At 45.1% G+C, this 12,995-nt stretch overlaps 1 protein-coding gene across 5 annotated transcripts in view; it reads right to left on the bottom strand.

Annotated features, from left to right (window-relative positions):
• EFR3A (EFR3 homolog A) overlaps positions 1-12,995 on the bottom strand; it is a 1,108,455-nt gene that overhangs the window by 175,397 nt on the left and 920,063 nt on the right. For all 5 annotated transcript variants that reach the window (XM_086966224.1, XM_086966228.1, XM_086966225.1 and 2 more), the window contains one exon: positions 11,937-12,064. In XM_086966224.1, the coding sequence (XP_086822350.1) occupies positions 11,937-12,064 (128 nt within the window). The remainder of the gene's footprint in view (positions 1-11,936; positions 12,065-12,995) is intronic.

Raw genomic sequence — 12,995 nt, 5'->3', positions numbered from 1 at the left:
GTAGATCGACGGCTGGAGTGCCTGGCGAGCAGCGGCGGCCCTGATACCTCGAGCTGAACGGACCTTGAGGTGAGGAGTGGCGTGTAGGGCCGGAGGCGGAGAGAGGGAGCGCAAAAGGCGCAAACTGAGTCCCCGGCCTGAGGCCTAGCGGCGGCCTAACAGCGAGCAGCCCTGCACGTGAGCGGCAGTGACGGACCAGAGGGTTGTATCCCACGGAATACCAGAGCCCCAGCACCTGCATACCCATACGAGATAGAGGCCAGCACTGGCAGGCAGAGAGTGGAGGTGCCGGGGCCAGCGGGGCCCACCCAGCAGGCACAGTAAGCAGTCGTAGGGGCTGGTGTGGGCAGAAGCACTACGGGGGACACAGGGTTGCTGCCCGAGACAAGAGGGCGTGCTGAGAGGCTTTGAAGGCCAGGTGGTCACCAAAGCATTCTTGGAGTCCCTGTTTAATTCCCTGAGGGAGGATTTCCAAACCCTCAAACAGGATATGGCCGGGGAACACCGGGAGTTGCGTCATGACGTGGATGGACTGGGGGAGCGAGTGGAGGCGGATCACACCAGGAGCGAGGAGGTGTAATTTTTGCGGCAAGAGATCGTCCGTCTTCATGAGCAGCAGACCGACCTACAAGCTCACGCTGAGGACCTCGAAAACCGCTCTCGACGCAACAACATAAGTGTCCGAGGTGTGCCCTTCCAAATCAGAGGGCGACAATGTCACCACCTATTTGCAGGGGTTGTTTCGAGAGATCTTAGGGGAGTCAGAGGATTTTGAGATCCGCATAGACCGAGCAGATAGGGTGGGGCTGACACGCCAGACGCCTGCCCCCCCCCATCCACCCCTCCCCCCCGTTACCCCCCTCCCCTGAACTCTTGGCTTTCCTGACGACTTTCTTCTGAAGGAGCGTATAATGAGAGAGGCCCGCCATAAGCAGCCCCTCAGATTCCAAGGACATGCCGTTGCCTTGTACCAGGACCTTTCTGCTATTACTTTACAAAAGAGGAAAGCTTTCAGGGTGGCCACAACCTTTTTACGAGACAATCGGATTCCTTACTCTTGGGGCCACCCCTTTAGACTCATCTTTAAATGGAAGGGGTCCCTACACCAGCTTTGGTCCTTGCGTGAAACGTGTGAGTTGCTGGGCATTCGCAGGCGGAAGGGACTCCAACGCAGCTTTCACAGACGAAATCCTCCCAGTCCGCCCGGGGCGGATGGCAACGCGTGGGGCGCCAACGCTCACCCAGAAACAACCTTAAGCCGTAACCCAACGACTATGCCGCAGGAACAAGCGGCGCCCATACAGGAAGTGACCACGGATACATCAGTCAGCACCTGATGCGGCAAGCACTGGGGGCAAAATTGCGCAGCTAACAAGCAGGACGGGGGGGGGAAAGGGACGGGGGCCACCGGGTCTCCACTGGCACACACTCCTCCACTCTTACTACTGCAGGCCTGATCTATGTGTGACTGGTCTGGGACTATGGTTCTTACGTTTGGACTTCAAGTTGGGTCAGGTGAAGGAGGGAGGTGGGGGGGACAGTTGGGGTAAACGGGGTGATCCTTGACAACCTGGAATTATCTACCTGCATACAGGATTCCCGAGTTGTGATTGGGGACGGGGGTGGGAGGGCGAGGGAGGATGGTGTTGGGAAGGGGGGGCGGGTACAAGGGAGGGGGGAATTTGTGTTGTTCTTTGGGAGGGGGTTAACTTGTGGGGTGGGCACTCTTCTGTCCTTTCTTTTTCTGTTACAGGGTTGGGCACCCGGTGGTCCACCTTTCCCCTGGCTCACCTTCTTTCATCCTTACAAGGCGTTTGAGGCACCACTACTGGGAGGTTGACACACTCACGGCTCAAGATCCTTACACTTAATGTGCGAGGATTAAACAACCCTATAAAACGGCTAGCCCTCTGTCCCTCTTACAGCACTCCACGGCAGATCTGTGCCTCCTCCAAGAAACCCATCTGCTGGCTAAGGACCAACACCGCTTTAAATCCCGGGCATTCCCTACACAACTATTCTCGTCCTCCTCCAAGAAAATGGCAGGGGGAGCAATACTGGTGTCCAGAACATTCCCGGGCAGGGTGCTACACCGTGAGGCAGAGATAAAAGGGAGACTGCTGGTATACCGGTTCCTTGTGGCCGGACTGACGCTAATTGAAGTCTCCTTATACGCACCTAATGAGGGTCAAGAGACATTTCTGCAGCAGGCGCCTACAGCTCACTCCGAAAGACATCTACTACTGGGGGGTGACCTTAATCTGGTTTTTCATAACACATCAGACCGTTCTTGTCAGAGGTCAGGACAGGTGGGGGTGCTTTCTAAGGCGGGACATGCACAATTGCGAGACCTAGACCTCATCGACCTCTGGAGGCATTTGCGCCCACGTAGCACGGCTTACACCTATTACTCAGGGGCGCACAAGACCTATGCCAGACTCGACTACTTTCTCTGTTCCTCCCCAATGGCGCAGCGGTCGACGGACGTGGACATCCTCCCAGCCTCACTATCAGACCATTCCCCGGTGATAGCCTCCTTCCTACTTCCACCTGCATCACCTCCACAGCGGCACTGGCGTCTCCGAGACTCCCTCTTACACACACCATCGATAGGAGAACGGATTAAATCCGCCATCACCCACTTCTTAACTCACAATGACAATGCGGAGACCTCGCGAGCGACACAATGGACGGCCCTTAAGGCAGTTGTACGGGGCAAATTCATTTCAATCGCCACAGCTAATAACAAGGAATGAGCGCAGAAACTGGCGGAGATCACGCAGAGAGTGGCGGAACTGGAGCAAATGCACCAGCGGACAGGGGCAGCTCGGGCCTGGCTCCAACTTTGTGCGGAGAGGAAAATGCTAGCGGCTTTGGGTCAGGACAGGGCGGAATATGCAGCCCTTTGCCTTAGACAAGCCTACTACACCAGGGGGGGGGGACATATGCGGTCGGCTGCTTGCGAACAAACTGAGGGAGCAGCGCCTCGGGGGAGGAGTTCAAACCATATGCACCGGCCAAGGTGATTTGACATCTGAAGACAAGGAAATAGCGGAGGCTTTTCGTGCATTCTACGAATCCCTCTATACAGGCGACACTCTTGACCCGCAAGCAACCTTGGGATACTTGCAGGGCGCGCACCTTCCCTCCTTGAACACCGCCCAGGCAGCGTTCTTGGACAGAGCCATCAGCCTAGAGGAGGTAATATCCACGATTTCGCGACACGAAGCCGGGCAAGTCCCCTGGCCCCGAAGGGTACTCAGCGGTCTTTTATAAGACATTCTGCCATCAGGTGGCTCCCCTGTTGCGGGATCTCTTTAACTCCTTTGCCCAACCGGGCGCAATTCCTGCAGAACTTTTGGAAGCCACAATAACGGTCATACCAAAACCGGGTAAGGACGCAACCCTCTGCAGCTCCTACCGACCGATCTCGCTTTTAAATGTTGACTTTAAATTAAACACCAGTATCTTGGCAGGACGGTTAGCTCAATATATGCCCCAACTGGTGGACCCGGACCAGGCCGGTTTTATACCCCAGCGCCAAACCAGTGACCACACTAGGCGGGTCCTCCACCTGATCGAGGCCGGGTCACGCACGCGACGAGACTGCATGTTGCTAGCAATTGATGCCGAAAAGGCCTTTGATAGGGTTCACTGGCCTTATCTTGAACAAGTCTTACAACGCTTCAGCCTAGGGGAAGTCTTTTGCACCCGTGTCTTGAACTGCTACAGACAGCCCAACGCAATGATGCGCGTCAATAGGCATACGTCCTCTCGCTTTCCGATCAGCAGGGGGACCAGGCAGGGGTGTCCCCTCTCCCCTGTCCTCTTTGCTCTATATATGGAGCCTTTCGCTCAAAGAATCCGGCAGCATGCACTCATCGCGGGAATCAAGTTTGGAGGGGATACACACAAGATCAGCCTTTACGCGGATGATATACTACCCTCCCTCACAGACCAGGTCCAATCGCTTAGAGCGTTATTTGTCGAAATGCACAGCTTCGCACTGGCCTCCGGGTTCAAAATTAACACAGAAAAGTCTGTCGCGCTTAACGTCTCACTATTGGCCGAGACAGTGACTGTGGTGCAAGAAGAACACCCACTGCAGTGGTCAGTCCCATACCTGGGGGTACTCTTGGGTCCCACCATCCCGGCTACCATAGAAGCGAACTACGCCAGACTCCGCACGCAACTTTGCGGCGAGGTTCAGAGATGGAAGCGTCACTCCCTCTCTTGGCTGGGCAGAATTGCGGCCACCAAAATGACCCTTCTACCACAGATATTGTACATCTTCCAAACCCTTCCCCTGCGTACCCCGCTTGGCTGGATTCAACAGACGCAGTCTGAACTGGCGGGCTTCATCTGGCAGGGACGGCGCCCACGTTTCAAACAGGCCATCGCGGTTCTCCCACCCGAACAAGGGGGAGTAGGGGTTCCTGACTTACAACTCTACTTCTACCCGGCCCAGCTCCGATGCCTGGTAGAATGGCACCAGCTGGAATCAGGCAAAAACTGGCTATTCCAGGACCAGGCAGTGGCAGGATTACCTTTGCAGGGGATCCCTTTCCTACCCAAACACAACCGACCGCCCAATCTCTACGCATCCTATATTACGGGTACCTTCATGGAGGTCTGGGATCGGGTCTCCACCAAACACAAATTAACCTCCTTTCCTTCCCCCTGACGCCCTTATTTGCTAACCCTGACTTCGACCCAGGTCTCGTCCCGACAGCATTCAAGCCTTGGCGGCAATCACCAAGCATCTTTTTAACCTGGAAGGCATCCTCTCCTTTAACCAAATGAAGGAGGACTATGGCATCCCAGAGGGGGACAGGCTACCCTATCTGCAAGTCCGGCATTGGGCTCTCCACCCACACATTAGACCAGGGGCGCAGCGTCACCTCACTGCATACGAGAAGTGGTTAATCACACGCACATCTGACAAGAAACTGATATCAGATCTATACCAGCACTTACTCATCACAAACTTTCACACGTACAATGCAGGCAGAGGTCGGTGGGAGACGGAAATCGGGAGATCTCTGACCCCCAAAGAATGGCGCAGCATTTATTATAGAGCGAGACACTCCGGGTACCACGCAGGCCACACTGAGACTCTGACTAAAGTGGTTACCTACTGGTACCACACGCCTGAACGCCTCCACCAATTTGACCCCCGCGTTAGTGACCGCTGTTGGAGAGACTGTGGGGAAGTAGGCACAATGGAACACTTATTTTGGAGCTGCAACCGAATTCAGGGCTACTGGTGTACAATACTAGACGAGATAGATGCACACTTAGTTACCCAATTACCCCGGTTCACGACTTATATCCTACTGGGGCTACCCAATGCCTTGATGTACCCTCTAAAATCACGGCGCGGTTGCCTCATCGCAATAGCCCTGGGGGCAGCCATGCAAAACCTATTAGCACATTTTGACAAATAATCCTCCTCTCCTCTCTAAGCGCCTTGGGACCCTCTGGGTATGTAGTGCGCTATATAAATTCTCTGACTTGACTTGACATTGGAGGACTCCACAGGCCCCTCCACACTCAGGCTGGCTACACAGGCTATGGATGGTACTTGGCATGGAGAAACTATCCCTTGTGTTAGCAGGTAGAGGGGAGGAATTCCCGGAATTGTGGAGACCCTTCCTAACTTTGTTCACTGCGGAGTTTAGGGAATTGAGCTGCCCCAAATATCTTCGCCTCTTACGACGGGCAGATACCCCGATCCCGGAAGTTCGCAAAAAGCCCGGGCATGGGCGGAAAGCCATCCGCTGCTGATTCGACACACTCTCTCCTCCCATGGTGGGCTCTTTCCCCTTCCTTTCCCTTTTTTCCCCTTTTATTGTGTTGAGGACTGAGGGGGTGGGTTCGGTTGATCCGTGTTGGGTGTTCTGTGGGACCCATATTGCTGATTGACTTCTAGTTCTTACAGAGCTGAACTGTTACCATTGATCTGGAGTCCCTGATGTATTGTCTGACGACGAGATTGACGTCCTGTGTTTCTTGTCTATCTGATTTTCAATAAAAAGATTTAAACCATAAAATCGGCACGAACTACGAATTCTGATGTACCCACCTGTTATCAGGAGAGACCTCAGTGCTGCATCTTTGAGCCCAGTACTGATCCTGAAAAGTAATTCTAACCGTACTTACCAGTAACTTGAATTTCCTTCTATAGGATAGCATTGCCTGCTATATAATATATATATAAAATATATTAAAAAAAATATAAAATAAAATAAACAATATTAGAATTTCAATATTAAAAAAAACATCAATTTATATTAAAAATATGTAATGTAATTTAAAAAATAAAATATCTAAAAATAAATAGTTTAAAAAATGTAAATCAGTATAAAAAAAAATAAATATAACAATATATTTAAAAATTGTCATCTACAAAACCTTTGAAATTCACTGAAGAAAAACATAGGTTTCAGACATGTTATAGTTAGGAATTAGCATTTAAAAAACCTTAGAAATTCACTGAAAAAAACATAGGTTTTAGGGGTGTTATAGTCAGCTGGACATTTCACTCGTACAAAACCCTTGAAATTCCTCTGTTATAGTTAGTTGTACTAACTATAACTTGCGTGCCCGCAATCCACTGCTGATGATGTCACATATTACATCATTCATGACATGGTCAGTGACATCACTGATGACATCTCAAACCTCAACGAGAACTGATCTGGAACTACCAAAGCCAGTGTTTTTGATGGAGCTCATGTACTTCACTCTATATCAGAGCTACTTTAAATTGAAGGAGGATTGGTAACTTCAATTAGCGGGCACTTCCATGGGCAATTGCGCTGAGCCGGTATAGGCGAATCTGTTCATGCAGAAGTTCGAGGAAGAACATATACTATCACAACAAGAATGGCAAGACAATATCAAATTACTTGTGCGATAAATTGATGACGTTTTCATCCTGTGGAAAAACACACAGAATGAATTGGAAAAAGCACTGCTGGCACTGAACGATATAGACGATCGCATAAGTTTGCCTGGAAAATTTTAGAAAGTAAAATAACCTTCTTAGATGCGGAAATCATGTTAACTGATAAAGGCTTGGAAACCAACATATTCCGAAAACCAACAGATAAAAATAACATGTTACATTATACAAGCTTTCACCAGTCTCCCAAATGCTAAGAGTCAAACGGATAACATCAGATCCTTTAAAATCAAGTGAGAGAATAGAAGAAATGGGTAGAAGATTCAGAGATAGAGGACATCCAGAAACCACCATATAAAGAGCAAAACAGCAGACACATTCGACTTGCAGAACGGATTTGTTGAAAAAAACTACCAAACAGGAAAACACCAGAATGGTCATAGTATCAAAATGTTGTGATCAAAATACCAGCTTTAAAAGAATAATTAATCATCCTTGGCCAATATTGGGAATGGAATCTGACTTCAAATCAAAGTTTTCACAACCGCCGCTATTCGCATATACCAGGAATAAGAACGTGGGCGAAATTCTGCATCAAAAGCAACTGGAGGTACAAGCGGCAAAAGGAACTAGACCTTGCATGAATTGCAACAATTGCAATAATATAATAAAAGGGACCAATATAGCCCACCCTATGAAGGGATACAACATCAAATTACGAGTTTCTGCGACACAGCTAATGTGATCTACTTATTGAAATGCCCATGTGGCAAAGTCTATGTGGGGAAAACCGAACGAAAAATCAAGACACAAATTGATGAACATAAATCTAACATCAGAACTAAGAACATGAAACCAGTAGTTGCCACACACTTTATGGAACAGCACCACAACAGATCACAACTGAAGTTTTTCATTTTGGAAACAATTCAGAAGATGGAAGGAAGAGAAAACAATAAATATTTGTTGCGACAAGAGAACTTTTGGATCATGAAACTCAATTCATGTAAACCAAATGGTCTGAATGAACGATTAGACCTTTAACGATATGATTACAGGACAGCGTCCCTTATGGTTTGTTACTTTGGTATGCTTATATTGTTGATTCAATAATGGATCTGACACTTATGGTACACTATACATAGAATAGATTGCTTTTACTTAACATTTCAGCATTAGCTTCACACATTTAACCCCGACAACTGTGGATCTTTTAGAATCGTTTCCATCGTCATTCTGACACGTTCGTATATGACCAGTACTCTACCATTTCGAATATACGAGATCGTTCTACTTTTTTTAGCATTATTTATTGCGCACCGTAAATTTCACACGAAAGTGTGGTAATATCTGTTGCCTTTTCACTATTATGGAAGCACAGTAGATGCAATTATCTAAAGGTTATTCTCTGTTTAGAATCTATCGTTTAGACTGCATGCGATGTATATAGTCTTTTGACGGTATCTATGAAATCTCGGGTACTGCGACCACGTGACTAACATAATAACCAATCGCGAGTAAGGGCACTACACAATGCAGAAGTGCTGTAGATTGGCACAGAGAACTACGCTACAGAAGAAAACGTCAGGAACTTACGAAAAGTAAGTTTAGCTACAACGAGCACCTGTCTTGACAATAATACTGTTGAGCGTTCACATTAACCGGAATGTATCTCTTAATGAACAGGGCAGGACTATTACGAGTACCGGATGCCATGAGTTAACTATATTTATGAGTTGTACACACGTGGGGTATAACGTGGTTTGTCTTCACGAGGACACAAATCATGTTCGGGATAGAGGTCATATCTTGATATTTAATGCTTGAACATTACGGAGTGCATTTAGATTTCACAACCACACGCTATAGGAACTGGAGTTGATAATATACACCGTTATAACACATACACGAGTGTAAGAAGCATGCGAATAGCCAATGTTGAAATTCAGTGATTATTCTAGACACCTTGTCTGCAAACTGAGGATGTATTGTAATGTAAATGATTTAATTTGAGAGTTAGTTGTCATTGGGATGAGATGAAATGAATATAATTTCAAGGAATTGGATATTGAATAAATGGATTACGATTGAATTGAATGTGTTGTGAAATATCTCTTTGGAGTCCTACTCGTAGGAACACAGGTGTGCTCATGGGGATGCAACCAATTTAGGTTGGAAGCACTACATGATATCATTACATAGGATGAAAGACGCCACCTAAGGAGCACCCTAAAATTATTAAACACTACCATATAATTTTGTAAAAAAGTGAAGAGCCAGCTACATTTTGATTTCATACACTCCTAACCACCCCAGGAATTTTAAGGTGGCTTACTAGGCAAATTCTCATTTTGCACAATGGAGGATTTCATATCAACAAATAAAATCACAATTGTTCACTTCTGTGTCTGAAGACCATTCAGTTCATTGAAGCAATTTTGTATAGTGAGCAAATATCCCTATTCTCCTAAAAAGACAATATAACTTTCATAGCAAGAGTGACTCTGGCCTTCTATGGGGCAAAGGTAATCCTGAGCAGGACTTGCAGACTCTGCCAGCTTTTTTGCTTCTTTGTTGTAGTGCTGCTTCAGGAAGTTGATTCCAAAGTTAGCTTAGACCACTGTCTCTGGTTCGATGTAGAAATTAACTAAAATACATGGTTGACAGACTTGCTCACCGTTCAATCCTTCCAGTGCAGAACAAATTAATATTAATACAGCAATAAAAAAATACCTAACCACATAGCATCTACCTGTACAAACTAAGGCTTAAGATGCATTAAGATGCATTAAAGTGAGGCTTTCAAGTTTCTCACACACTTGGGGAAACTTCTCAAATTAACCATCACATAATGCATGATATTACAAAACGGTAAATGTGGAAATACGATTTATTAGTCTGACACAAAGGAAGTCTAGCACTCCAAACTGTGTTTTCTCTTGTTTCCACAGAAGCATGTCAGGTATGCAGGTTCCTATTTCAGTTTGAGCTTTTACTGCACTTTACGTAGCTCTATGGTTGTTGACTGAATAGTGGGTTGTGGAAAATTTGGACCTTTGGGAACCAAAATACCTCCTTTTCAGTTAAGAAAGTGCATAAAGTAGAAAAATTAAATAAGGCAAAATTCATGCTGTTAGCAAAAAGTATGCTGTTTTAAGGTAAAATAATTTCCTGCAAACTCCAATGAGGAAACTTGCAAGAGAAATTAATACATTGACCAAAATCCCGAGGTCAATATTAAATGATCCTTTTACCTCAAATTCTGCAAGTGAATCAGCGAGCAACAATACTTCCTGGAGTACTGCCTAGTGGCCATCTAACTTTAGTTCGCTACCAATTCCAGTCTAGATGGCAAGGCGTCTGGGTGTCATTTTTGACGACAGATTAACCTTCATAGAACATTCAAATCAAGTGATCTCCTCCTGTTTCTTGATGATGAAAATTTAAAAAAAGATTTTACCATGTTTTTAATTATAGCACAGGAAAGCAGTAATTAATACATTGGTAACAGAAAAAAAATATTATTACAAAGGACTATTCGTAGGTTGCCAAGTCAGTCTTCTCAATAAACTTCAGACTCTGAAAAACGCGGCAGCAAGAGCTCTGTTGAACCAACTAAAATTCTGTTCAGTCTCGAATTCCATTTGGGAACTTCACTGGCTCCCAATCAGGGAGTGTATTCAATTCAAAGCGCTTTGTTGGGTTCACAAGGGACTACATCATAATGGTACATTTTTCTTGCAGGACATTTTCAACTGGTACACCCCACACCGGTACCTTACAATCTATAACTGCTAACAAAGTACAAGTACCCAGAATAAGAAAAGCCCAAAGGGGTGGGAGAAAAGCTTTACCTAAACTGCAGCAAAATGGTGGAATTTACTGCCAGAACATCTAAGAGCTCAACCAAACCTCTTGCAATTTAGGAAGGATTTAAAATCATGCCATTTTTCTTTAGATCAATGGGCCTGTACTCCCTAAAAGTCTTCTTCTGTATTTGATTATTGACAATTCTTAGAGTTCTTGCCAACAGTGCCAAGATGCCTATTTTGGAATAACCACGCTTTACAAATTCTTTAACATTAACATCACTAAGGTGACCTAATAATACATTACATACATCACATTTACATGCCTAAATTAGATCATTGGAGAGGGCCAAGCACCAACCTACTATTACTCAGTTTGAGCTGCCAAATAACAACTTGGTAGACCACACACAGACTTATATGAGCATAAGCTGTAGACTTATCAATGAAGAACAGATACTTTTCCGAAACGAACCCCTCTTTCTCATCTTGCAATCTTACTGACCGCTAGTCCAGCAGCTGCTCACCACTCACTAGATTATTAGGACAGTGCATTTGAGTCAATAGGATCTATCCCATAAATGACACATTTTTTTGTGTGGCAATGCCTGTACTTTCTACCTACAGGAAGAAAAAAGGCAATGGTAATGTCCTCATCAACAACTGCCTTTAGAGCTTTTACCAGATGTCAGTACAGGTTGAATAATCACAAAAACACAAACTTTTGTCATACTTTCTTGTCCCCTAACATGATCCCAGAGCAGTTTTGTGATTCACCTGCTGCACAATCAGTTTGTAGCCACTAGGTATATTTGTGTTACCAAACACTGAGACATAACTAAGAAACCTTCTATAACCAGGAGAGTTATAATGGTAATAACAGTAGGCCGCAACTGTGGGTAACTCCAGAAGGGGCAAAACATTATGGTTTTGGAAAACCGAAAATGATAATGAACAGTTTGAGCCAGCCTGCAGCTATTCCACTTAAGTATCTATTCAGAGCTGGTGACCCTTCTTATTGCTTGTATGTCAACGTAGGCCAACAGAGTTATGTTGATTTGTAAGCAAGAATAATTACAATGCTTGTGAAGAAAATAATCTATACGTGTCATAGAAAGTTGCTGAACAACGTGTGTAAAGATAGAAGATTTTATGTAACAACGCCAGATTAATTGGAGAAGGCGGATTGCGTTAGTGTTAAGAAATGGGCAACTGCTTACCTGTTACATGGGGTACATATGGCACTGACAACCTCTCCACACTGTATCCACTACCACCTAATGATTCCGCAATCACGTTGGTCAAGAAAAACAAAATTTTCTCATGCTTCTCCAAAGATTTCGGAAGACTGTTGAGACAATATAGTGAATTAGAAAGAAAAAAAACATGGAACAAAATTAAAATACAGTATATACACCATATAAAAAAACTAGTATTAATAACCAGTTTTTGTGACAGGCATAAATTAACTTGCTTACTACAGGCCTACACAGCTTTGGAAATAACTACATTATTATATGCAATCATTTATTACCCACAGCTGTTCTACACATTGTTTTGGGGGTGGCTAACAACCATGTGAAGTTTAGTATATAAGCCGCTTGCACTAAACAGATTAAATAATAGGGACCCCACTAAGCATTCCTGCTTTAGTCCAATCCTAGTTTTAATTCTACTAATACCAGCTTTACCCACTAGTTCCCACAAGTACCAGCATAAAGTAAACAAAACATAGACAAATAGCAGGATCAATTCCTCATGGACCATCTCAGGCCTTAACATCAACATAACTGAATTCCACTTTAAAATCAACATAAGGACAGCATAGGTGATAGCCCTGAGATAATTGGGCATTGTGGGCAAGTACATATAAAACCCCAACTTGTCCTACAGTTCTTACAGAACAAGATATGATTTTTTTTTCAAAGTGTAAGTTTACTTCTTGCACATAGCAACAAAAGTTGCTCTATCAAGACTGATGACGTTCAATACAGTAGGATGGCTTATCAGTATTCGGAGATCTAATAGATGGTATAGAGATCTGTTCTCTTTGCAAGATCCTGGAAATATATGTCATTAAAGGTTGGCGTATCAAGAGGACTGCTATTCCCTCTAAAGCACAAGTTACTACTTGTGTAACTATATATCTGTAAGAGACATTAGTTAGTGATAGATTCCTTACCTTAGAATATCCCCAGGCTTCGAACTGGATCCGGAAATTTTTGCGTAGCAGTACCCTTGCGCGTCGGTAGGCGTCGTCTGCGGCTCCGCGTCCGTCG

The sequence above is a fragment of the Lissotriton vulgaris genome, chromosome 4_1 (genome assembly GCF_964263255.1).
Source record: "Lissotriton vulgaris chromosome 4_1, aLisVul1.2, whole genome shotgun sequence".
Classification (NCBI taxonomy): Eukaryota; Metazoa; Chordata; class Amphibia; order Caudata; family Salamandridae; genus Lissotriton; species Lissotriton vulgaris.
The sequence above is the reverse complement of the archived record's forward strand: the minus strand, read 5'-3'. Positions and strand labels throughout refer to the sequence as shown.